The 26,581-nt window shown below is 39.6% G+C and overlaps 4 protein-coding genes across 4 annotated transcripts; 1 reads left to right on the top strand and 3 right to left on the bottom strand.

Moving 5' to 3' along the window:
- Positions 1 to 1,774: 1,774 nt before the first annotated feature.
- Positions 1,775 to 9,683, bottom strand: slc5a9 (solute carrier family 5 member 9; the record flags this gene model as incomplete). The annotated part of the gene is made up of 13 exons (XM_080033397.1): positions 9,651 to 9,683; positions 8,790 to 8,861; positions 7,852 to 7,956; positions 6,878 to 7,042; positions 6,608 to 6,713; positions 6,083 to 6,163; positions 5,564 to 5,769; positions 5,165 to 5,300; positions 4,457 to 4,564; positions 4,035 to 4,185; positions 3,397 to 3,565; positions 2,942 to 3,157; positions 1,775 to 2,089 (listed from the first exon to the last, which is right to left on the bottom strand). The coding sequence occupies exons 1-13, from the start codon at positions 9,666 to 9,668 to the stop codon at positions 1,775 to 1,777; spliced, it is 1,848 nt and encodes a 615-aa protein (XP_079889523.1). The 5' UTR covers positions 9,669 to 9,683.
- A 2,322-nt stretch (positions 9,684 to 12,005) lies between these two features.
- ndufa11 (NADH:ubiquinone oxidoreductase subunit A11) lies at positions 12,006 to 14,208 on the bottom strand. Its single transcript, XM_080032434.1, has 4 exons — positions 14,114 to 14,208; positions 13,203 to 13,295; positions 12,638 to 12,760; positions 12,006 to 12,186 (listed from the first exon to the last, which is right to left on the bottom strand). Exons 1-4 carry the CDS (start codon positions 14,190 to 14,192, stop codon positions 12,074 to 12,076), a joined length of 408 nt encoding a protein of 135 aa, XP_079888560.1. The 5' UTR covers positions 14,193 to 14,208; the 3' UTR covers positions 12,006 to 12,073.
- A 708-nt stretch (positions 14,209 to 14,916) lies between these two features.
- Positions 14,917 to 17,046, bottom strand: mrpl55 (mitochondrial ribosomal protein L55). Its single transcript, XM_080033176.1, has 3 exons — positions 16,926 to 17,046; positions 15,852 to 16,083; positions 14,917 to 15,297 (listed from the first exon to the last, which is right to left on the bottom strand). Exons 1-3 carry the CDS (start codon positions 16,967 to 16,969, stop codon positions 15,148 to 15,150), a joined length of 426 nt encoding a protein of 141 aa, XP_079889302.1. The 5' UTR covers positions 16,970 to 17,046; the 3' UTR covers positions 14,917 to 15,147.
- A 343-nt stretch (positions 17,047 to 17,389) lies between these two features.
- Positions 17,390 to 25,853, top strand: ctns (cystinosin, lysosomal cystine transporter). The gene is made up of 11 exons (XM_080032708.1): positions 17,390 to 17,433; positions 18,187 to 18,289; positions 18,968 to 19,046; positions 19,641 to 19,731; positions 20,434 to 20,537; positions 20,633 to 20,770; positions 21,092 to 21,191; positions 21,720 to 21,839; positions 22,004 to 22,174; positions 22,693 to 22,810; positions 25,064 to 25,853. Exons 2-11 carry the CDS (start codon positions 18,214 to 18,216, stop codon positions 25,204 to 25,206), a joined length of 1,140 nt encoding a protein of 379 aa, XP_079888834.1. The 5' UTR covers positions 17,390 to 17,433; positions 18,187 to 18,213; the 3' UTR covers positions 25,207 to 25,853.
- The last annotated feature ends 728 nt before the right edge of the window (positions 25,854 to 26,581 follow it).

Below are 26,581 nucleotides of genomic sequence, written 5' to 3'. Positions count from 1 at the left end.
ATTTGGCTCCATCTAATGGCCAATATTAGATTTTTAGACTTAGAGTAGTAGGACACATTTCACACATTCCCCAACTATGTAGGCAAATCATTTTACAATATTCTATGAACACGGAAATGTTTAAAATAGCAGTACATGTGTCATAAGACATGCTTTTTACAATGATTTTCAATTTTCAATTAAACGCTCATCACAGTCATCATATCAATATAAACTAGACCGGTGTGTGCAAAGATATAAAAGGGGCACTCAAATCAAAAAGGGCAGTGGCGGTCTTGTCGTTTTTGCAGTAAACTTCTAAACGCTGTGCATGTGATTTCAAATCAATGAAGAAGTTTTCTTGATGTTGTCTATTTGCATGTTTCCTTAAGTTGCTGAGTGTTGAGGTCTCAGGGCCACCATAACTGGTGGTGTTGTATTACTAACATTATTTCAAATGATGCACCACTTTACTTGGAGAGAGGGGGGCACAAAAGGGTACTTTTCCTTTATAATATGCAGACTATGATCATAGTAGATTGTGAGTTGTTATGAAATATCTCCAAGACCAAGATTTATTCTTGTACATCATTTTCCATTTATTGCCTATATGTCTACCTTTATATTTCACCTCCACTTCTGGGAAGTGTGTCTCAATAAGTGCATGAATTTCACTCAGGTAGAGCTCCGTTAGCTTTCTCGTGTAGTGTATTTCGTTATGACACATTCTAAGATTACTGATAATCAGGAGATTGCTTAATTACATGCAGAATTAACTAAGGAAAGCCAGGAGAAGCTCCCTCTGTGTGTGTGTGTGTGTGTGTGTGTGTGTGTGTGTGTGTGTGTGTGTGTGTGTGTGTGTGTGTGTGTGTGTGTGTGTGTGTGTGTGTGTGTGTGTGTGTGTGTGTGTGTGTGTGTGTGTGTGTGTGTGTGTGTGTGTGTGTGTGTGTGCAGTTTGAGAGTGTTTAGGTTGGAGGCCCCGGTCATGGAGGGGTCACATACTCCTGCAGGAATGCATCTTTCATTAGCCAAACCTGGAAATACACACAGTTGTGTTTATACAAACGTCAAGATGTTCTAGGAACATCTTAATGTATGGTCCTGCGTAGGCCCCCGAGGGACAAGAGCTAAAGTTAATGTGTATAACACCATACACAAACATAGTTGGTAGGGTAAGGTAATGGTTGTTTCCAGCCAATTAGAATTGGGCATGGGCATCATCGCGTCGATCTGTGAGTGGATAGACGAAAGCTCAATCTATCCTAGTTTACCAATAAGAATAAGTAGGTAGGTCTAAAGAGAAAGCGCTTTAAAAGAAGCACACACAGAGACTGAAGGAAGGGTGTGATAATGAAATTTGAGCAACCAGGCATGGCCGGCCTGGACTGACGCAGGCACTGAGCTATTAAATCCTAATAAAATACTTTTATCCACCTCAACTCATTCCTGTCTCAGCAGATTCATTTCTATTCTTCAAACTAACACCTTTTATGAATGGACCCCAGAAAATATACTGCACTCTTTAAGAATGTTTAAAAAGTCATTACAGACCACTCCTTGATTGGAGTGTGCCATGATCAAAATTAGCCACTAAATGTAATACCTGATAGTACACTTCTAAATAAAAAGTATGTTGTTATTGTTGCATAGCATAAAGATCCAGCCCAGCAGCTGATTGGTTTAAACACTGGACCAAGCCTTTTACATAATCACATTTTCAACAAAAGAACAAATACCAGTCAAGTTAACCATTGCTGACATGGATTTTGTTTAGGATTTCATAAAGTCTGCACAATTAGGCAAAGTATCCCCAGAGAAACACATTAACGGCCAGTAGTATCAGGGCGTTAACATTGCAGACTCTTCTCCAGAGGGGCTTCTCCTGTAGGGAGTTCAGTTCATTGCTTTCCATCACTGGGGACACAGAGCCAGAGCTAGGACTACTCAGACCACAGATCAGCATAGCAGCTCTCTTCCAACACACAGAATCACCAGAGCGTTCTGAATCAGAGCCTTGGTCAGAGTTTACTGGCTCAGAGGTCATCGGGGGACCTGTGAGGTCGATCCGAGTCTTCTGGCTATATCTGGACCACCAGGTCAGCCTGTACAGCTGGACAAGAGAGGAGCACAACCAGCACATGTATCGTGTTAGTGTGTTTAAGACTGCCTGACACTTTGTTTGCTTTGAAGTATAAATAATATCCATGCTCAACATCAAATGGTCTATATTCTAATCAAGAACAATCAGTACAGGATCATATTTCATAGTGGACTAACCCTTTCCCAATGCAATAATGTTATTTGTAGCCATTGTCACTGCTCAAGCTTCTGTTTTTAACTTTTTTCCAACTGCTTTTGAGTTTCTGGAACTAAACTGAATTGTATTGAAGGACCTTCCATTCGTTCATGTAGTGTCAAGTCAAATAGACAGCTGCAGCAAACACAATGACTGGTGTCTAGCAGAAATGTGGATACATCACAGCCAAACGGTGAAAGGAAACCATTAAAAATAGAAAGATTACCAAGATAAGTGCAGAATAAATGACCTCAAAATGTGCAGTGGTGCAAACTGCCACATCACGAAAGGGTTCCATAACGCTCAATACTGTTTTGGGACACCCACTGGCTTGTGCTGGCCCCAGACGGGCTTAGGATCAAAGGCAAACACAAGAAAGTGTATAAAGTTGTATCTTTTTTGAAAAAAAACAAAGAAAAAATAATTACACCGCTTCCAAAATCGCTTTGTTTGCCTAACAAACAGCAGATGAAAATGATGAGGCCTGCTCTGCTATAAAACTGTATATAAATTGTGATGTTCAAACCTTACAGACAAAATACCAGTCTGGTGTGGTATAGAAACATGTAAGAATAATAATTGGCAATGTCAGAGTTTTTATTTCCCAGTATGATTCACTTTTGAGATGAAAACGTAAATAAAATAAATGTATGACGTGATCCTTACATGTTCTTCAGGTATTGGGTCAGTAGCCAAGCTAACAGCTACGATGATAATGCAGGTGAGAGCAAACAGGATAAGAGCAAAGTACAGGTAGTGGACATCAGCCAGGATAGCAGGCCGGTGATCGGGCTGACCGCAGGATGGAGCTACATAGGAGAACTCCAAAGCCATGCGAATCAGTCCCACCACAAGTCCAGCCATTAGACCCCAGAATGCACCCTGAGAAACAAACACACACACACATATACTGTAGCACTACGTTCAGAGTCAAATGGAACTTGTAAAAACACACTCAAACACTGACATGAAAAGGGCCTTGAGGTTTTATTTATATATATATATTTTTGCATGATTGCATTCATTTCTAGGTTTAAACGCTTGGGGAAAGTGCAACGTAAGTCGATGTGTTGGTCGGTTGTGTGTGTGCATGCATGCGTGTATGTTTGAGAGAGGCCTACCTTCTCATTGGCTCTTGGCCAGAAGATAGCCATTAGGAAGACCGCGGTAATGGGCGGAGCTAGAAAGCTGGTCACTGACTGAATATAATCAAACAGCTGTCCACTATTGGCTGTTTGGATGATTGGAATCCACGCTAGACTGACACACACCAGAACCAGGATGAACACCCTGAAAAAACACACATTATTATTATTAGGATGTCTGCCTTGGGTTATTTTAAACAAGAGAATAATGTTTTAGGAAGTAGTGTTTTTTTAACTTTTGATAAATTCAGAATCAAAGTCATTGACTGTTTGTGATAAGCACACATGGACAGCCTTCCTCTCTCCAAGGTCATATTCAAGAGATGAAAATAACTCCTGCACAGCCCTGTTTATTGGAATGTATCCAGTGTGGCTGTGTAGAAATAATCCGACAAATCCCCATCTGGATATGTTGCGGTTCTGTACAAATGTCATGGGAGGCAGCTGCCCAACCAAACACCACTTGTAGCACTCTATACCAGCAACATCACCTAATTATGTATGAACATTTCTCTTCTGTTCAACCTTAATCTTTGGTTGTATATTTATGTAGCAGAATGTATGACTCTTGTATAGGTTGTCAGATTAATGACTGTAAAGCTCTACAGCCCTACCTTCCAACAATCATGAGTTCCATCTCTGAAGCTTTAGACCTGACTTTGTGGTAGAGGTCCAGTGTAAACAGAGTGGCGCTGCTGTTAAAGATGGATGTCAAAGATGACATCAGAGCAGCTAACATCACTGCTATCATAAGACCACGAAGACCTGGAGGATCACAAAGATGAAACAGTCATGGAAAAATGGTCCCAATTTTGATGTTTACATCCCACTAAACGAAGTCCATCTGCTGATGACGGTCCAGAGATATTAATCAGAATCAGGTATATTGGCAAGTTGGTTTTCACATAAAAGGAATTTGCCTGTGTTTGTGCATAACATTTAACACAGAGATAATAGGAAAGTAAAAAACACTGGGTGTGCGTCTGTGCGTGCGTGCATGCATGCGTGTGTGTGTGTGTGTGTATATGTGACTTACCCACAGGCATCAGCTCCACCACTAGTTTAGGATAAGCGATATTGGAGCAACCAACTGAAGCTCCACACACACTTTGACACACTGCTGGATCCACACAACCCACCTCATCTACAAACACACACACACACACACACACACACACACACACACACACACACACACAACGAAGGGGCATAAAATAAAAATAATAAAATCTCAGTCGGTTAGTTTCTAGATGTTGTGGGAGATAAAGGGTAAGATTTTTCTCTGACAAAAAAACACAATGAATGACTAATACAGTATATTTGTTAGTGTTATTAATGATGATTCAATTCAAATATTTGTCCAGATTCTACGATTACTCTAGTAAACTCTCCAAGCCTGCAACTGTAACATGTAGCCCGGTTTTATTTATTTTATTTATTTATTTATTTAGATATTTTTTCGGCATTTTTATGCTTTATTGATAGTGCAGAGAGGCAGGGTTGAAATGGGGCAGAGAGGGGAGTGACATACAGAGAACGACCGACTGAGCTACCAACTACCAACTGAGCTAAGGGCGCCCCCAATAGCCCGGTATTTCTGCATGTTTTTATTGTACAGATACTTTAGTTTACAGGCAATCATTTCAAATGGTTAATTGAAAGATCACATTAAATGATGCATGTGCTTCGACATTAAGAAGACATTTGACATGGCAGTCCAACAGATGAGGGTAGACATACTGACCTGGGAACAGTGCGCGGCTGATCATTCCCGGCATGACAATGAAGAACATTGGCAGAATTTTGAGGTAGCCAGCCAACACACTGCCTCCTTTGGCATGAGACAAAGACTTGGCTGACAGAGACCTCTGGACTATAACCTGCACACATACACAGAATTGTCTTGTCTGTCATAATAGATACAATGCAACCCCTAGCCTAGACCATCACAACTTAATATATTATCCCAAACCTTGCACTCAACCTGATTCTAAAATTGTGCCAATCCGAAAGTTGTGTACACGCTATTATAATTACTGACAGGATTTAATGTATTTCTGCTATCATGGTTACTTATCTGTTTTATGAGGCCCCCCAAAGCACATTCAAAAATTCAATGGACCACATGTGTAGGTAAAGTCACCTGGTCTGAGCACCAGACCCATGTGGCCAGTACAGTGAGCCCAAACACCAGACCTGGCCAGGGTAGATCCCCTGACACTGGGTCTCTGAACAAGCGAAAGGCATCACTACGAGGCAGGTGGCAGGTAGTGTTGGGGACTGTCACCGAGGGAACAGCTGACATATATTGGTCAACAAGGCCCTCATACCAGCCAATTTTGGAGAATGCTGGAAAATGCACAAACATACAAGCTTAGGTATTTCATCTTATGTGATATATATATATATATATATATATATATATATATATATATATATATATATATATATATATATATATATATATATATATATATATATATATATATATATATATATATATATATATATATATATATATATATATATATATATATATATATATATATATATATATATATATATATATATATATATATATATATATATATATATATATATATATATATATATATATATATATATATATATATATATATGAGTAAGTGAGTGAATAGCCTACCTATGAACATTAGTGCAAAGGCTCCCCCGACCATGATCAAAGTCTGAAGTGCATCAGTGTAGATCACTGCTGCCAATCCACCTACACACAAACATTTTATTATTCTGCACATTCTATCTAATTATAATGATCATTATTTTATAATTGGGCTTTATATTTCATCAGACACTGATTTGTAAGGGCTGCACTGGCGTGAGTGTGAAGTAATACATGGCCGAACTATGCTTGAAAAAAAGGAAAAACTATATGACTGCCATTGATGTGTAGTGTATCATCCGTCTGCAAGTCAACAGTGAAAAAAATCCAAAATGTAATACAGCCCCACTTCAAAAATACTGAACTATCCCTTAATGTAAATTCATGTATGTGTCAGTAAAATATCAGGACAGTGCCTCTCATTACTTTTTTTGTTGGGGCAAAATAACAACCCCTGACAAGCAGAAATCTCAATCATTCAAACTGAATTACCATACAGTAGAACAAAGAATTGTATGTGTTTGTATGTATGGGTGCATGTGTGTTTACCCGCCACAGTGTAAGCAGCAGTGACAAGCAGCAATATGCCTGTGGACAGATAGAGATCCCAGCCCAACGCCACCTGGATGAATAATGCCCCCGAAAACATATCTGTCTGGGTAACACACACACACACACACACACACACACAGACATACACAGCACATAATTGTTTTGTTTGACTGTTTCTTTGATTGTACCTTTTTTGCATGTTCACTTAGACAAAATTGTCTGTCAGTTAAACAAATGTACATATCTGTATAAATGCATGTGTCTTACAGATATTTTGGTGAAGATGTAGAGAATGAGCGACAAAACAGACATGTATATGCGTATTCTCTGGCCTCCAAAGCGCTTGGCCAGGTATTCAGGCATGGTCACCACACCAGCAGAGATGTAGACAGGGATAAAGATCCAACCTAGAGCCACCAGGACCCACGCTGCCTATACAAACACACGGACACACACACACACGGACACACACACACACATACTCATGTTACACCAACATATTGTAAGTAGTGTCTACTGTTGTACTTTTTGTACCCATTGTGCTGTAATTTCTTTGTAACTAACATTTAATAAAAAAAAACTTTGAAAGAAAGAAGTGTTCGTGTGCGAGACACTGAACCCTAATTTGCTCCCGATAGTTTGCACCCTGCGTGGTAGCTGCTGCTATCGGTGTATGAATGTGTGTGTGATTGGGTGAAGTAGTATAAAAAATTGTAAAGCAGGATGGTTCTGGGAAAAACCATGGGAAAAAGCAATAAAAGTGGAGTCCATTTACCATTTACAAGAACATTTCAAGGTTACTGAACAAGTTGTAAAGTTAAATTAGTCAAATAAATGAAAAGAGTAACTGAGCACGGAAGCAGCACATCGCAATGCAGGGGTTAGGGGTTAGGGTTACGCTTTAACCTGCTACACCAAAGAAATATGTGTCACAGCAGTTGCCTGCTGATAACAACAGAGCAAAATGCTAGACTATCCATACTGACCAGAAGATACTATTGCGACATAACAACTCTGCATATGTTTTTGTAGCACAATTGAACAGTCCGCCATAACTGTCGACTCATAGTTCACAGCAAAGGAGTTCAGAGGTGAGATTTGCTGTCGACAAGGCTGTAATTGCTGCCAAGGTCTATCCACTATTTGTATATATTTTCCGGTGAAGGACAGAGAAGAGGTGAACCAGTGGCAGCCACATCCATTTCTCTCTTTAAATCATTCCTATAGACCACGTTTCTTACATTCCATTCAAATCCGCCCACAGCGACGCCTGCAGCAGCTCCTGTTCCTGCTAGACCAATGAACAAACCACTGCCAACATTACTGGACATCAGAGAGGCTCCAATCTGTGAACACATATACAAATAATACACATGACACGAAAATCTTATCTTTACTTAAAATGGAGTGATTGCATTAGTTGAATATTTTTTTAATTAAATGTATAAAATAATAATACTTCAGGCTTCAGCCTGTGTAATTAATTGGTATGTACAGGTTATCAATAATAATAATAATAATAATAATAATAATAATAATAATAATAATAATAATAATAATAATAATAATAATAATAATAATAATAATAATAATAATAATAATAACAATAATAATAACAATAATGATAATGATAATGATAATGATAATGATAATGATAATGATAATAATAATACTAACTTAGAAACTATACAGAGACAAATATGGAAGTAGAGGGGAAGTAGATGGCAGGTTAGGAAACAAAAGCTCAGAAAAAACACTTAAAGAGACTTAAAGATTGGCTAACTTTTATCATATTTCTTCATTAAAGACATACTTAACCGGTGGGAATATGAAGTATTGTACTCTGAGATCCTATGAAGTATAAATGTGCAAAATAAATTAAATCGGTTCATCCTAGCCTGAGAAAAGGCAGAAAGGTCTCACTGTCTAACCCTACATTTTACTAGTGTGACATCACTACAAAAATGTAGGGTTAGGATTAACAGGACAGCTGGGCCAAGTGAAGACTGAGGAAAGACTGAGGGAAGAAAAACCTAATTTATTATATTATAATAGTGATTTTATAATGATAGAACACCGTATGGGTGACGTATTCCTTTAAGTACTTGTAAAAATGACAGACCCGATCTATAATTCTTACTGGCTAACAGTACACACCAGTCAGAATGTGGGTACTCACAGGCCACCAGGTCATTGAACGGCCAGCCAAGAAGTACCCGCCTACAGTGCTGCGATTGGTTCGCCATGATGACTATAGAGACAGAAGTACAGTAAAGGTTAGGCCAGCAGTACACTTTAAAAAGCAACCAAGTAAGGACAACTGAGGCTAATCAAGTATATCCTTTTCATCATAGTGAAGATTTAGCAGAAGTACATGTTTTATCCACATCACCAGGGATTAGCATGTCTCCTCTGATCATGTTTTAGGATACAGAAGATATATTAGTTAAAGGCCTACTTCACCGGTTTGAATATGAAGGTGTATTGAATTCTGAGATCCTATGTAGTATAAATGTGCAAAAAAAATTTAAATTGGTTCATCCTAGCTTGAGAAAAGGCAGAAAGAGTTTTTTTTTAACCCTATATTAATCTTACTGTGACATCACAGTAAGATAAATATAGGGTTAAAAAAAAAATTACTTTGTAAATATTACTGTGATGTCACAGTAGGAGAAATCACAGTAATATTTACAAAGTAAGGTTTTTTTTAACCCTATATTTATCTTACTGTGATGTCACAGTAAGATTAATATAGGGTTAAAAAAAACACTCTTTCTGCCTTTTCTCAGGCTAGAATGAACCAATTTCAATTTTTTTTGCACATTTATACTACATAGGATCTCAGAATTCAATACACCTTCATATTCAAACCGGTGAAGTAGGCCTTTGAATTGGACCTTGTTAAATGTGAACTTATGGGGGTTGAACACAATATCATGAACAGCTGATCATCTGAAATAGGGTTTAAGATATGTGTAATATATTATTTTTGAAAATGGTAAAAGTGTTAGTAAAATGAGTTATCTATTCCAAATCTTACCCAGATTCCAACCACCATGACAAAGACGAAGTAGATGACAACCACAGCGATGTCAGCAGCTTCCAAACTGAAACTTGTGCTGGGAGGCGCCTTAGTAGTGAACCCAGTGGGGCTGCTCCCTGCATGCAAGAACAGAATCGAACGATGTACAGTGCAATGTACTTTATCTCATTTTTTTGCTCAAAGTGGATGGTATGCATTTGCTAATAGAGGTCAAAACCCCAAACTTAAGCATACAAAACCTATTATTTAGATCTTAATAATAAACATGATAAAAACATGTTATTTTCAAGAACCATGCAGGGCAATAGGAAGAAGTCCTTAAACAGCAAATGGTATAAAGGTCATAGCCAACACGCTGCCTATTGTTTTGTCAAAACTTCTCTTTACCAAGGACCTGTATTCACATCACAAATGCAATTATTGCATTGGAATAAGGCGATATCCAAATATTGTGTATGGTACCTTAAAAGTCAGAGGGTCATGTCAATGCCTTGTTTGCATGGAGTGAGAGCACAAAAAGGCACTATTTACAGATTATTCTGCACTTGATTCAATAAATGATGCATACAAATAAGAAATGGATTAATGCAGAACCTGTCTTGTATAAAGTTGTATGTAAAATCAATCAGATGAAAGCAACGACAAGCTACCTCTATAGGACGATATTAATTTGTGCTAGTAATATATAGAGAAGTTTACATAAAATAAAATAGTACTTTATAGTACATACTTTGCTTGGAGTTAATGTTTCTTACAATTGATCCTTTGCGGTTTTCATGATTTCATTTATAAAAGGAAAACCACTTTTTTATATCATAAAGGCATCCTAGTACAGGATGGTCAGATGACTGAATAATTTAATTCCCAGCCATCATCCCATGATCTGTGTCACCTGTACCTCTTTGATTTCAATATTATGGCGCCATCTTGTGGTTCAATAAATAATATTAATCCAGCTGTTATTCAGCTTTGATTCAATGTGTTCAATTTATTATTATTCTTTGGCCCCTGATGAATGTGTAAGTTGAAATAATAGCCCGTTGCTTTTTGAATAAAGATAATGATTACACTAGCAATACTGTGTGCTATCCTCCTTCAATCAAATAATCTAATTTATATTCTAGAAGTAGTGCAAGTGTTTACTATGCCATGGTCAACCCACACTGGCAATGAATCCCATCTTGGCTGATTACTGATCTAGGTAACCAGAAGTGTTAGATATTCAAAATAAAATGATTACAGGGCAGCTGGAGCCTGTTAGCCTACTGTTTCTTCCTTATTATACCCCTTAGCCAATAGGGCTTCTTCTTTGCCAAGGCCCAAGGTAAAATGATGATGTTGTAGTTTAAAAGGCCAGGCAGACTTGGTAATGCCAAGCCCTGTTAAGGCTCAGAGTTGCTGCATTAGCTGTTTAAACACTTATCCGTCTCATTTACAGTTTGTATCTCTACTTTTTCTTGTTCCTGCCTTTCTTGCCCTGGAAATGCTGTCCATGAAATGTTTTACATGCCATAAAATATAAGCGTGTTGTTGTAAAAGCAGTCGTGCAAAGAGTTTTGGAGCATTAAACTGAGTTAAAGAAAGTTCAGACCTGTAGGGAGACTGGTTGCCATGTTGATTTCAATCTTCCAGAGTGTGTGTTGACTTCTTATAGACACTCAGGTCCTTTCTGCTTTTCTTCTCCCGAGTGAGTGTATCCGGCTGGGAAACCTGACAAAGGTATGTTAATCAGTGCTGTCGACCTGAAGCTTAATTATTAATCAGTTTGTTACTGAGTCAGTCAAACTTCACTGATTAGCTAGAATATCCTTGTAAAGACTGAAATATATGATGTCATTGTAAAAAAGGAAAACAGTTTGATTAAGTGTTTAGTTTGATTCCAGTGGCAGCTGGTGAAAAATATTCAAGATTAATTTTCCTTCAGTTTCAGTAACCATTCAAATAAAATTGAACACAAACAGCTGGATATCAGTGCTCTGTGAAATAGTTATTGTGTCATCATGGCAATATTAAAATGTTGAGGCATTCTAACACAAAAAAACATTAACAACATAGTTTTGTTCCATTTGTTTTTGAAAACTGAACTTGTAAACAATTTATTTATGTAGTCTTACCTATGATTTTTACACATCAGTCAAAAAAACTGAGCAATAACTCTGCATCAGTCCAAGCAGCATCTGATGGCCCAGTGGCTCCATCCTGCATGTGTGTGTAAAGGCGGAGGTCAGGACCAGATGTGTCAATCAACTCACCTGGCACTTGTTATGACATGCACACCTCGTATTAAACTTTTAAAGTTTCAATACAACTTATACTAAATAAAGTGAACAGACTGTGAGAGGTTTATTTTGTAATTTAAACAAGAACTTTATTACATGAACTCTTTATACAACATAGTTAAATTATAGCCATCTTCCTCTTCATAGTTCAGGGGGTCCAGCTACCTTCCATCCCTCCATCTTGCCGACTTTAGTGAAGAAGGCCAGTGTACCCAGACCCAGACACGCTGACGTACCGGTTATAGCACTGTGGGCTGGACAAACACACAGAGACAAACACAAGATGGCTTTCTATTAGGCAAGTTTAGCATAAGCAAAACAAAATATCTTCAGATAAACACACCTACACATTCTAGAGGGGCATAAGTGATCATTGATAGGAATTACTTTAGTATGACTCTATGCTTTGGTTGCTTGTTTTTGTTTCAGGGAAATGCTACCTAGTATGTCTTTAATGATACACATTCTACAAATTTGTTTGTTTTTGTCATCCGGTTAAAAATGACGAGAGAGTATAAATCTTTGGTTCCCTCTCTCTCCCCTTATCTCCTCTGAAAAGCATTTACGGGATTGGAACATCCTTAATTATGTTGGACCGTGATCAATTTCTGTATAACATGCTGGAGGAGTGGGGTCAGGTGGAGGCAGAATAAGTTGAAATAATGGCAAGCCCCCAGTTCCCCTTCTGCCAGGCCTGATACTTACTTCTGGCTCCCAGGAAGATTCCAGAGACACAGCCTCCAATGAAGTAATTCAGTGGGTCATCTGGGGTTTCACGAGCCTGGGCACTGAGACACGTCGCCATGCCAAAGATGGCTCCCATGGTGGCTGGTAAAACACAGACAGAGACCAATATCAGCATCAAGTTCAAACTTTGAAATGTAATTGTTGGATAATGCAGCCAGATGATAATATTTCAAGGTATAGCAAAATCCACAAAAGACTGTGGGACCTTCTTGGCTGGTCAAGCCAGTAGCACAACCTCTGCATACTAATCCAGAAACAAGCAATATTCCAGAACCCCAAGAAATATCACACATGACTGATTTTTGAGTACAAGAGCTAAAGAGGTACAAGGTTCATCATTGATGAAAGATCATCTTTTTTTTAGGTCATGATCATTTAAAGACGAATCGCTAAAAAAATATTTCCATGGATCAATTACGTAGATTAGATTTGCAACGTTACCATGTGTCTTTCAGCAGAAGAAATCCATCAGGATATTGTTTTTTTTAAATCAGTATGACAATGCGGTAATGTGAATATTTACCCATGGTTACAGTTGTGTTGGTGGCTCTCTGTAGCGCTACCAAAGCAGAATCAGGTTGGAATGCCACTATGTGATAGGCTGAACCAACCAGGCCTGAAAACACACACAAAGAAACACAAGAAATCAAAATCAACAAAGAAAGTTCCAGTTCTCATTCTTAGACTCGTCTTGATGACTCACTTATCAGTTATTTCCTGACTTCATTGATCCTATAAGCTAATTTCATGTTAATCAGGCAAACATGCGCTTGTTTGTCAGCCTCAAACACTGTTAGGTTTTAAAAGTAAAATATTTGTAGTTCTGTATGCATAAATGAATGTTCACCTATCATACATTATCAACAAGGAAGAATACAGTATTTTAGTTTGCTTTTAGCCTAAGAAGTAAAACACTAATATTACTGTCTTTTCACTACTGAATACAATGTGAACTCTCTGGAGATATGCACAGGTCAGTACAGTCTCAACATTTACCCAGCATTGCAAATACCAACCAGTCCCCAAATCCAGATTCAGGACGTATTTAATCACCTCAATTAGGGAGTACACGAATATTGGAGTTTTGTTAGCAATTATCCTAATATTAGTTCAGTCAAATAAAACGACAGATGCCAAACTGTCCACAACAACAAACATTCAGAAGCTTCTCCAATGATATGCAAGGCCAGAGGTAATGTGTGGTATTATTAGCTCTTTTAGCAGTAACAAACGTTTGTATTGGTTGTAGAAGCTCATGCACTGACCGACTGTGGAAGAAAACACTGCAATACAAAAGTAATACAAGTCGTAGGCTAACATGCTAGCTCAAAGCTTTAGCATAAGTGAAACCATTACCGCTAGTTCAACACTTAGTGTTCACGGCACAGCAACAATACCCTGCCTCCGAGTGCTTTATTGACTACTGATATTTACCCAGAGCTGTGCCTAGTTTGGTAGTAATCCATGTTTTTTCCACACAGTCTGTGCCCTCTGGTGCATCCCAGTACCCCATTTCGGACTTCGCAAGGTGACAGTCTGAAGAATGAAGGTCTCGCGAGAAGCTTATTCCTCGTATGTCTTTGGCCGTACCACTTTATTATGTAGCATTACCGCCACCTACTGGAGGGGAGTTTAAAGGACAATAATAAGTAAATCAATCTTTTCAATCGGTTTCTACTTGATAAAAAATAAAAAAGACACCATGTCACATTGACTTATTTGGCTTTTCGCTCACCTGCTTATTGTGTGCAGCAAAAATAGCAAATTTTATTTGGTTGTGGTTTGTGGTTTTATTTGGTTTCCTTCTGTTGTTGGCTGCCCATTGAGCACCGCATGCTTCATCCTTGAACATAATGATGCCAAACTTCTGCTACCAACATACTCTTTGTATTATCTAAAAAAAAACTTGTTTCTACATCCTCACAGTAGTACTAAATGTACAAACGTTTTTTTTTTATTCTAGGAGGGTAGATAATCTGTATTAAATTAATTATATCTATTAGGTCACTACTCCCAGGAGGAGTTGACCAAAGAGCACCTTTTGGATTGGGGGTCATTTAACATGTCACCCAATAGTAAAGAGATGACAAGCTGCTGTTTGCTGCAGTCTTCTTTAATGTCTTATTGACCAGGGCACATTTGGAACAACAAGTCCATCAACAGTTTTCAAAACCAGAATTTTGGAGAGCGTCAAACAACATGATTGTGTTTTATGAAAATCCCCCAACACATATACACAGCCTTAAAACAATTTAATAAACTTAGCATTGTTACAGTTTCCGTGTTTAACCGGTTATTTACACTTAAAGAAAAAAAAAGTCAAAGTTTAAGAAGCAAAGTTCCCCCTGCCACACATGATGTTTATTCATCCGGCCATAAAAAGTATGATGAGAAAGAGTTTGGGGGAAAAAACTAATTTGCTACAAAATTGTCCAATTTAAAAGACACTGTATTTTGACAAATGGATGCTATTTCTTCTTCCAGAACTGGCTGTATTTGTCGACTTGGAAATCGTCTTCAAAGTCAACCACCGTCTGCTTTTTCGTCTTCTTCCCTTCTCTCTTTTTCTGTCGGGCTCGACGCTCTTCCTCAGACAGATTGGACAGGTCGATTGGCATCTTTTAAAAACATGTGAAAAAACAACAATAAATGTACACAACAAACAAAATAAAAAATACTCATGGATTTGAATATCATAGGAACAGTGCAGTTTATTATCTTAAGGAGGCAGGTTATGATATCTGTTCTGATGTCCATATTAACAAGGTTAGGTTATGGTCGAGAGTGTAGGATGTTGCAAAAACCTCAAATGAAAAGATTTATATAAATACTTCTCATAGCAGTTAATTCATCACAGGCAGGAGCCTTATAGCCAGTTTTATAATCAGAGTAAGAGTTGGTCTGTTCAGGTCTCCATCTTGATGTATTTAGAGACATAAGTCATAAGAGGATCAAAGAAACCAGAAAGTATTCATCTGAAAACAGAGAAGTTGGACATTTCTCATTAAAGAATTACTCGAAACGATTAATCGATTATCAATATAGTTGGCTATTAAAATAATAATTGATTAATAATCGATTAATCTTTGCAGCTCTACATAAATCATTGTTTTTTTAAAAGGCACTGGGGTGAAGCAAAACAGAGATTAAAAGATGCTTTGTGTGTACCAACCATAAGGATGCGTTTGGGTTCTCTGTATCTGATGTTGACTGTGGATCCATCAGGCTGGACCAGTGTGACGGGGTACAGCCTCTCATATTTCTGCCGTCCACAGCGCACCACGGACGTCCTGTTGGAGCCGAGCTGAGGAGTTTGAGTATGGAGCAGAGAAACATGTCCAAGCCCTTCACGGAGCGGAGACACTGACAGGACACCAGTCCGCGAAAACACAGGGCAAGCACACCTGCAAACACACAAATATACTGTAAATGTATGTATATATTCTTGTATTTTTCCAATTCACAAATTGAATATCTATCATATATGTTCATTCATTCACAAGTTTATTTACAGAAACCAAGATCTCCCAGAAAGCTTTCAGACTTTGTTTACTTATCCATTTAACGTACATTCACATCGCACTTCACAGAGCAACAATAACGACTTATCTAAGGCTACTTATCTTTACCCTTTTCCCGCACATCACATCATCAATTTAGTATAGAGGCCCTGCTTTATGGAATGTTTTACCTCCCCTTTTAAGATCCATATCATCCCACTCACTATTTAAAAAGCAGCTTAAAAAACATCTTATCTTTTTTATGAATCATCTAATCACATCCTGTCCTCTCCATTGCCCCATATTGTTTCACTATCTTAGACATTTATTTATCACATCCTTTTCCATCTAATTTGATTATTTTGAGTATTTATGTAGGCTACTTTGTCATCTTATTTTCTAAAGTTTATTTGTTAGCCTGAATATGATTTGATTGTGATTATTGATAGGGCTGGAACTCCTGTACAAGCACATTGGGCTTCGATCCCTCCTTGCACCATTAATGTTAATGTGTGCTAAATAAATAAAATAAACTAAACTATGTTGGATCTATCACTGCCAAAACTAGCTTAAAGGACAATTAAATTCAACATTAGACTGAGAGTTTAGGTTCAATTTAACGCGACCCTTCCTCGGCATGCTTTGGAAAACACAGCACTACTAGCACGACTTGTGAGAGCTCTACTTAACTCGCGTCCATGTAACCATATTTCATAATACTTCGAACACGTTTATGTTATTCTTACCATGACAGCAAACTCTGTGTTGTACAAAGCTTCCTTGCAAACATGTTGGTGATAGGGAAAACAGTAAATCCGACCTGTACTTATAGAATGACAGCAGCCACACACCCCGACAGGAAAAAGGTCAATACTGGGGCTCACGGAGAAAATGTCCCACTGAAACAGGGTAAAGGAGCACACTCGTTCCGCTTCATTTAGACGGGTCGGGACTTTGAAGGAGCGTCCGTTTTCACATAGGCCAATGCTTTGACAAAGTGTCTTGGGCTGGGAAATGTAGATATTGACATGAAGATATTGTGTCGAAAATGTTTTACTGCTAGAAAGCATTTGAAACTGTCAAAATGGCGAAATCTCATTTGTAGGGACTGATGTAGGAGTGCACCAACTCCAGAAGAGGGCAGCAGTGCAACATTATGGATGCAAGCTGCCTTTAAACCCCCAACAAAAAGAAGAAGAACAGGTTTGTCTTGTGATTAGCTATTGAGGAAGCGGTGGGAACAACTCAGCTGCAGTAAGTAAACATATTTACCTCTTAATTAAGCAAACTGTAGAGAATTGGTGTTCCAGTGATATGTGCTTTTGCTCATTTTATGGATGGTAATCGACATATGTTACGGTATGAGCAATTATGCGAGCAATGTTAGCCTACATTAAATATATTTTGAGAAACTATAAGATGAAAGCCATTCCTGCCTCCCTGGTATCGGTTAAAAAATACATTTTGTACTCAAAGCTCACACCTGGGCTGAGACAGTTCTGCACTGAAAGTAGCCTAATCAGAGACACAAGTTTGCCTTCCTTACCCATAGCAGTGTCTTATGAGGCTACATTGAGAGTAGTAGGCCTATTACTTCCTTGACAATTATGTAACAACAAATGTATTTATTTTGTTGCAACAATTTCCAAACAATGCAACAATTCACCCCCACCTTAAGTGATGGAGGTGAATTTCTTAATGAGATATCTGACCAATACATTTTTAAGACTGAGATTTATGTTTGATGTGAATAAAATGGCTTGGCTGCTAAGAGCAGAAAATGTAAAGCTTGGATTTTTTTTTTTTAATCTTTTTTACAGTTTTCATGTACAAACATGGCTTGTCCTGGATTTGTAAATGAAGATAGATAGCGTTTGACATGTGCGAGCAATCCATATTTTTGTTCACTCGTTTCATGTGCACCATGTTTCACCTGAAGCAATTCGATGATTTCACTGTATAAATGTGATTTCTCTTTTAATTGCCAATCTGCTCTGTGTGCCTCAGGTTGGCGGTGTCCATCGTTTTGCAGAGATGTCTGGTGTGGGCTTTGCAAAGAGATGGCTACCTGCTAAACTGCTGCTCCTGTGGACGCTTATTCACATCTGTGGTGACTGACTGTTACTGCTATTTTAACTATAACAACTAATATTTTAATGAGTACAATGCCTTGAAATTGAAGGGTTTGTCTGAAGAAGAAAAAATCTGGGTTGTTTTTTAAAGAAGTTGTAATTTGTGGTATTTTAAATGAGAAGTGAGTGATATTTTGTGTTAATATACACGTTAACTCACTCTATATCCATACAACAATCACTTAAACAGTATGCGCAGTTCATAACACAGGTCTCCCAGTTATTTTGCTTTGCAGTATTATTGCCAAATCAAATTTTGAGTATCCCGCTCGCTTTATCCAATCAGGAGACGGATCGCTATAAAGAGGCGGGGTCTGTGAACCCGTGAACGATGACTCGCTGCTCTCCATCGCAGCACTATCTGACGAAGACCGCTGTGCGTTTATGTGGTGGTGACGTAGGGACGAGGGAGGGGAACGCTAACTGCAGTCACTGACAGGAAGATAGCTGAAAGGAACATATCACTTACTTCTCCTTTAACATGGAATTTGGTGTGGCTTCATGTTCAAGATGTTCAGGTTCCTTTGAACATATCCAGTCACCATTAAAGTAGTAATCTCCTGATGATTGTGATTGCTTTACAATGTGGCCAATTTGCCAATCCATACAACCTTTTTGAAGCCTACCTATTAGCTTTGTGTTTGTCTGTCCTCCAGAGTCCAGTGTGCATTTGTTTGCTCCTGATGAAGTCATATTTGAGAGGTGCTCTAACGCTAACATCACAATCTCCTCCAGGTAACCACAGTAACACATTCAACACAAGAGTTTTGGAAAAGTCACAGTATTTATATAAAAATTATATATTTTTTTAAAAGCATGGTTATTGGGGCTTTTGAGCAGCAATTCTTAAATATGCGACGCTTCAAGCTATTGCAATTTATATAACCTGCCTGGAGTAAGTCCATTAAGACATGTCAATTTATGTCTTCAATAACCTATCAAAGTTTTTGCATGTTTTGGTTTCAACAATGCCAAAACTTTACCTCACATTTATCAACAGGTTCTAAATCCATATTAGGTTACAATCTAAAATTCAGTGTAGTCCAATCCAAGATTTGGTTCTGGCAGATTTATTGTTTAAAAAACCATAACTAGCTTGAACCTCTATGTTACATATGTGTTTTTCAGTTCTCGGTTAAGATGAACTTTATTGTCCATTTACAGGCTAAGTGTTCTTGCATCATGTGCTCCTACAATCAAAAACAACGTAGAAGAACAAATATGCTGAACAAGTCTTAAAGGAAATAGCTCTGAATGTTCATATAGTTTGTGAAGGCAGCTGTCAGGATCAGTGTTGTTCTGACTGGATTTGTTTGTGTCTTCCTCTAGTTCCGCTGTCAGCCAGTCAGTTGTGATTCGTTTCAATGTAACCTACAGCTCTAATGGGAACTACTCATCTATAATCACACTGCCGGAGCAGGTAACACATGAAAACAATTTTGCAAACGTTGTGCTGCATATGGAGTGTGAAACATACTTTCAGCCTGGTCATTTTCTGAGTGAATCTGGATTTAGGTTCATGTATTACTGCCTATGCTGTGATCGGGAACTGGTAAGGGATGTAGCCTACAGTTAGCATTTTACTCTAAGCTACTATAAAGAGTAACTGCAACCAGTCTAACAGATAGTCTTGCTCAATAATGGTGACAACATGCTATTCCCTCTCCCTGTGCAGCCACTGTGGCATCTTGCTCTTACCATACCAAGCTGTGACTGGCATATCATGCTTCCAAGACATTAACCCTTTTTACTTCTATCCTTTTTTACTATCTTTGGGTCAATTTGTGTCCTACGTTTGCACCACAGATAGTAAAGCAATGGAGAAGATAATACATACTTCTAATATTTTTGGTGACCCTACTTTACCTTTCCTAAATTGCTATATTTCTTGAAATATTTTGAATCAACCAGTGCCCAGATCTCTGTGAGCCTGAATCAAATTCAATCAAGTAAAACTCAAAAAATGTTATGCTGAAGAAGGTAAATTTAAAAGCCAGCAGAACACGGCAAACGGCAGCAGACAAGGATTAAATTTTTTTTAGAGGATAGTACATGAGACTATTTATCAATACGTTGTTGACCAAAACACCTTGGGTTTATGTTGCTCTTGTTTTTGTTTTAGGTGTTGCTTCCAGTGAAGGCAACCTCAGTCAGTTTCAATGTGTCAGCCCGTCATGTGGGTCAGGTGACCACGCGCCTGCTTAGCAACAACACAGACCTCAACAGGTGTGTATCAGCACATCAGCAGCAGCACTCACAGGACTTAACTTTCCTTCTCTTTCTTTTTGGACTGATGAACATGATTCTCTCTCCTATTTTAGTTTGTCCCTCAGGATCCGCTTCATGGTCGTCCATAGCAACTTCCTGTTTGTAGTCAGTCAGGTGATTGGCTGGATTTACTTCCTTGCCTGGTCGGTGTCCTTCTATCCACAAGCAGTGGAAAACTGGAGGAGGAAAAGGTAATTTGTGTAGCTTTGCTCAGGTGAACTGAGATGGTGTTTCTGTACCGTCACATATTGACTGCGTGTGTGTGTGTGTGTGTGTGCGCGTGTGTGTGCGCGTGCGTGCGTGCGTGTGTGTGTGTGTGTACGTACTCGTATATAGTATACTCTTGTAAAGGGACTTCCAGCTCAAAGTCATTGATTCTTTTCACATGGTGGCTGCACTGGTGGCTGCAGATGTATTAATTATAAAAAAAATTACCAGGACATTTCAATCATATTTTTATTGAAAAAAGTAATTTGACTCGGGAAAACTAAAACTTAGATTTTTGTTTTCAGTGTTGTAGGTCTCAACTTTGACTTCCTGGCTCTCAACCTTACCGGCTTCATCGCTTACAGTGCCTTCAATATAGGCCTGTTCTGGATCCCTTATATAAAGGTAACTTCATCCTTTTACGCATGAAGCTCAGAAGTGAAATGCTAAATCACTAGAATACCTATTTAATCAACAGTGACAGAAACGCGTATCTTCTATGAGACTTCCATTACAATCCAGAAGAAATGGACAGGAATGAATGGAGTCTGATTCATTTAAAATTAAATGAAAAGTGTAGCGATGGTGCCCCTTATACTGCTATAATAGTTATTTTTTGTGAAAAATAAAGAGGAGAGCATCAGTATATAGTGAGGCAACTTACTCTAAACATTTATTTATTAAAAAAATATTTTAGAAATAAAGTGGCACATTTTCTACTTGGCACCTGTCCTTGCGAAACATTACAAATAATGTTTCCCTGATCAGACACACTTTGTGATCATTGTGCTGCCTGGTCACTGTTCAACGTTTTTTAACCACTTGTAAATGGCTGAACTTTTGCACACTTCACTTTTTCTTTAGAACTACAGTAAGCGTTGAGTGAAGTTATGTTCACTATATGGTGTCTGTTGTATCTGCCTTTGCCTGTAGGAGGAGTTTCTAGAGAGGAACCCTAACGGAATCAACCCGGTCAGTGCTAACGATGTCTTCTTCAGTCTCCATGCCGTCCTGCTCTGTTTGATCTACGCCATCCAGGCTGCAGCGTATGAGGTCTGTGTCCATAATGTAGAGCAGCTTGTCACAGAATGGATTTTAAACATATATTTACTCATGTCTAAGTAAATGCTAACTGTGAGTGTTTGCCAATGCAGTTTGACAGAATACCATTGACTCCCTGAGTGAGTGTGTAATTCTCTGTGTCCTGTCTCTTTCAGAGGGGGGATCAAAGGGTCTCCTGGACCGCCATAGTCTTGTTGGCGATTGGTTGGACATTTTCCTTGGTCAGCATCTTTCTGGCTGTAGCCAAAACCATCAGCTGGCTGGATTGCCTCTACTATTTCTCCTACATTAAACTAGCAGTCACTCTGATCAAATATGTGCCACAGGTAAGCTGTACACGTACACCCTTGGAAACACTGAATGTATAGCAGTACAGTAGCCATGCATTAAATACTACCTTAGTTCAAATGTTCTGTCTGTCTTGTGTGTTTTGAGACTGAAAATGCGGGGATTGTGTTCTCCTGGTTTACTGGATCAACTGATAGAATGGATAGAAAATTGATTTAAGGGGGCGCCCTTAGCTCAGTTGGTAGGTCCCCCCCCCCCCCATGGGCCTCGGCCAGCAGCGGACCCGGGTTCGATTCCAGCCCGCTGTCGTTCTCTGCATGTCACTCCCCTCTCAGCCCCATTTCAACTCTGTCTCTACACTATCAATAAAGCATAAAAAAATATCTAAAAAAAAAAAGAAAATTGATTTAATGTTGTAAAAACAGATCAATACAACATATACTATGAGAGAGTCTGATCAAATGCTATTCCACAAAATGCAGTTCAGCATTATATTTCGTTTACATTGGATGAATTATGGTTTGACAGTTGGTTAAAATGATGTTGGTTTTTCCAGGCATTCATGAACTACAGGAGAAAGACCACTGAGGGCTGGAGTATTGGCAACGTGTTGCTGGACTTCACCGGAGGAAGCCTCAGTATTCTACAGATGGTCTTACAGTCTTACAACAATGGTAACTACTGTGCTGTAATATTTTTTCATACTCTTATTCTGCGTCATTGTTGTACTTCTGGAATAATGTGTAGCGCTCCCACTTTAAGGGTTAGGGTTAGGGATTTTCCCTTTGAATCTGTGCAAGTACATCTATTGATGCTTCTGGACACATCTTCAGTGATGATTCCTGGAATCATCAGATGTTTCGGGTCTTTCAACATCATACACCCTCCTCCAGGTGACCCAGCTGAGGTTGATCAGACCCCAGCTTGTGTCCAGATGGCTAACTAGCTACTTCTGCCCCCATGACTCTCCCCTCTTGAGCCAAAGCCATCTTGAGGCTTTCTCTGCCGCTTCGGTGGTGTTGCGGATGGCTCTTCTCTTCCTCAGTCCTACGATGCCCAACGTACTGAAGGCTCTGGACAGTGATCGTGCTGCAAAGCCCCTGCTTCCAACCTCTATTGGGAGACACCTTGCTCTCCATCCAGCTTGCTGACAACTGCTGACAAGTCCATCGTATTTGGTTAGCTTCCTTTCAAAGGCCTCTTCCAAGCGGTCTTCCCAAGGGACTGTGAGCTCCAACAGAAGCACTTGCTTGGTGGATTCGGACAGGAGAACAATGTCTGGCCTCAAGTTGGTGGTCACTATGTGGTTGGGGAACGTCAGTTGCTTCTCAAGGTCAACCAACAGCTGCCAGTCCCTTGCAGAGGCCAGGACACCTGTAGATGTTTTTGCAGCAGTGCTTTGCTGTTCCCCGGCTCTGATGAAGATGGTGGCTTGCTTGGGGAGGCGGGAGCGCTTGGCCCACTCGACACCTGCCCCGATGGCTTCAGCAATGACCTTCAGCACCTGGTCATGTCTCCATCGGTACTGTCCCTCTCCAAGTGCCTTGGAACAGCTGCTCGGAATGTGCTCCAAGGTTCCACGCTTTGAGCACAGCGGGCATGCTGGTGTTTCTGCAATACCCCACATATGCAGGTTAGATGGGCTGGGAAGCACATCATACACTGCCTGTATGAGGAACTTGATCCGCTGTGGTTCGGCTTTCCACAGATCAGCCCAAGTCGAGTCCTCTCGATCGCGTTGTCCCATCTTGTCCAAGCACCTTGTTGCCTCATTCCTACTGTCCTGTAAGATCTCTCCTCCTCAACTACTGCTCTCACCTCCTCCTGGACTAGGCAACGCTTTTCCTTCCCTTTCAACATAGGGAGTTGCAAAGGACCCCAGTCCAGCTTTGCCTCTTGTCACCACTCCCTCCAGCTTTTTGTGATGCAGCCTTGACTCTGCTTGTCGAACAGCCTCCTCTGCTTTCCACTTCCTACTCATCCTCACTTCAATCCCTGTTTTGGCCACCATTGGATCGCTTGAGTCCTTGTACTGCAGAACTTCTCTGGCTCTCGACACCTTGAACTCCTCTTCCAAGGACTTAAAGTCTCTCGCTGGGTCGCTGTAAGTGTGCTGAAGATGATGGTCTATCTCCTCCTGTGAGCACACCAGCTTGCCGCTTCGCTTCTGACCTAGCAGCTCCTTGGTGAATGTGAAGGGGTTGGCAATGATTGCAGAGCACTTTCTTGCTCTTTTGCGGCGGCGCCTCCGGTGCCACTCTGCTCGACGAAGCACCTGGATCTTTTTCCTTAGGATGCACATCAGCTGTGCCAAGCCAAAGCGGTCCTCGTCTCCTGTCTGCTTGTACCGATTATTTAGGGTCTTCATCTCCTGCCTGATGTTATGTATCCGAACCTCCCTTTGGTTCTTTGAGCAGGGTCCTTTTGCAACCTTCTTCTCCTCTTCTCCAAACCGTTCCGATCCAATGCTGACGATGACCATTGTCATGGTGTGCAGTTTCCTCTCGACGTCTCCCCTCGCAGTTGCCTCCAGTATTTGGTCTACATCGTTGTCGAACTGGTTCCACAGTGCTGTCTTGCTAGCTGCTGGCCACTTGATCCACCTCCTCTCAGATATGATGCTGGTGGGAGTCCTTTGCAACACTTGGAGGCTCCGGGCACTAAGGGGTGACTCCGGGCCTGGCTCCTCCTCCGTCTCACCAGGTTGGAAACCTGTGTGTTGTGTTGGTCCTGACTCCACCAAACACTTCATCCTCGCTTGGTGGATCTTTAAGCCTTGTTCGTTCTTGCAGATCTTGCCACATGCACACCGCTTACTCGTAATAGTTTGTCCATTTCCTTGTTCTATTGTCGTTGAACTAACGGTTGTATAATGCTTAAGAATGTCAGATAAAGTTTACTAACTGTAATGTTTTGTCTGTCCACAGACGAATGGTCGCTGATTTTTGGCGATCCTACAAAGTTCGGTCTGGGTCTGTTCTCCATGGTGTTTGACATCATCTTCATGGCTCAGCACTACTGTCTCTACAGACACCCGCCACAGTACGAAGCTGTTCAGCAAGAACCATGAGGCTGACTCTGTGCTGTGTGGATGGACTGTCAAAAAAACAAAAAAACGCACAATCACAAGGGAGACACGATTGATTTATTTTAGTCAACTAGAATGAGCACGTCTGATACAGCAACTATTACACCCTTAATATGTTTACCAATGATTCAAAATGTTGATCATAATATGCTGCCTAGTTCCCCAGAGCAAGTTATTCACTTTGTGCCTTCTTCTTCTTACAAATCTCAGGATCAGCACGTGCCTTTTTCACCACATTGAAACATTAACTGATGTAATGATGTAAATACAAACCCTTTTTTTATTATATGCAATTTCACACTGAAATTATTTCTTTTTTTAAATGTATGCAGAATATTTGAGCCATTTGCTAACCACAGGTCAGTGACATTACATTTCAGTGGGTCTGAACAGGATATGTAGTTATGGATGAGATATGTTGTAGACGGTGTCCATGTAATCAAGGTTTGGTTCACAAACCAAGTACTGCTCCTGCTCCGAAATGTGGGTTACAAAGAGAAGTTAGGCGCCCAATTTGTATTGCCAGTCTACAATAAACAATGAAAAAAGATTGACAACGAGAAAACCAATTCAAATTCAATATATATGTAAAAAATAAACTTATGGAAATGTTTCCAAGTGTTTCAATACTAGTGTGTCCCTTTTCAGTTTAAATTTTATATTCAATGAAAATTTCAAGTAGGCTCCATATATGTCCATTAAAGGCTAATCACAACAAGGCTAACGAAATGCTGCACTAGAATACTTACTCGGAGTGAGTTTGAAGCAGTGACACGAAGGGTTGATTTACGTTTTGGCTGAAGTGTTTTCAAACTTATTTTAGTTTAACATGAGAAAATACTTAAATTATGTGGACTTACTGGTTGGTTCACTGCCACACCTTTGTTTAAAGCAACTCCCAGCTGCTTCTCCATCTGCCATTGTTCCAAATGGGGCTAAGGGACAGCAAGGTATTTCCCATCATGCCCTGAGGTCATGCAGTCAGTGTGAGCTGATAAATCAAACCTGTACTCTGTAGTTTTTGCAAGTGATCAATTCTTTTTAAATCCCGGCTCATCTTCAACCAGCCTGATGTAATGCACTGTCCGTATGATAATGGCTACAAGGCCTGCGCATAGGTGGAAGTAATGCCCTCCATCAAGACAGAACTGACCACGGCTCTTCATCTTTTCCTTTTCCGTCTTATTTAAATGTAATCTATTTTTTTTTCTTTGCTACAGCTTACATATCTGCTCTGTATACTACTTGTCCTGTTATTTGAGGGGGAGCACATTACGAGTTAAGTGCAGCTAAATGCTTTAAAATAAGATATGTTCACAAGTAAGGAACATTATTTACACAAACAAAAGTGCACAAA

The sequence above is a fragment of the Ammodytes marinus genome (assembly GCF_949987685.1).
Source record: "Ammodytes marinus genome assembly, chromosome: 8".
Classification (NCBI taxonomy): Eukaryota; Metazoa; Chordata; class Actinopteri; order Uranoscopiformes; family Ammodytidae; genus Ammodytes; species Ammodytes marinus.
Note: the sequence above shows the minus strand (reverse complement) of the source record. Positions and strands in the feature narration are given on the sequence as shown.

Bases quoted from the DNA above. Each gene is read 5' to 3' on its own strand.
- ctns (XM_080032708.1), top strand. From the start codon at position 18,214: ATGTCTGGTGTGGGCTTTGCAAAGAGATGGCTACCTGCTAAACTGCTG. The intron at 19,047-19,640 runs GTAACCACAGTA...GTCTTCCTCTAG, and splicing joins AACATCACAATCTCCTCCAG to TTCCGCTGTCAGCCAGTCAG. The intron at 21,192-21,719 runs GTAACTTCATCC...CTTTGCCTGTAG, and splicing joins TCTGGATCCCTTATATAAAG to GAGGAGTTTCTAGAGAGGAA.
- ndufa11 (XM_080032434.1), bottom strand. From the start codon at position 14,192: ATGGGGTACTGGGATGCACCAGAGGGCACAGACTGTGTGGAAAAAACA. The intron at 13,296-14,113 runs GTAAATATCAGT...GTGTGTTTTCAG, and splicing joins CAAACTAGGCACAGCTCTGG to GCCTGGTTGGTTCAGCCTAT. The intron at 12,761-13,202 runs GTAAATATTCAC...GTGTTTTACCAG, and splicing joins CAACACAACTGTAACCATGG to CCACCATGGGAGCCATCTTT.
- mrpl55 (XM_080033176.1), bottom strand. From the start codon at position 16,969: ATGTTTGCAAGGAAGCTTTGTACAACACAGAGTTTGCTGTCATG. The intron at 16,084-16,925 runs GTAAGAATAACA...GTGTGTTTGCAG, and splicing joins ACACAGAGTTTGCTGTCATG to GTGTGCTTGCCCTGTGTTTT. The intron at 15,298-15,851 runs GTTGGTACACAC...TGTTTTTAAAAG, and splicing joins AACCCAAACGCATCCTTATG to ATGCCAATCGACCTGTCCAA.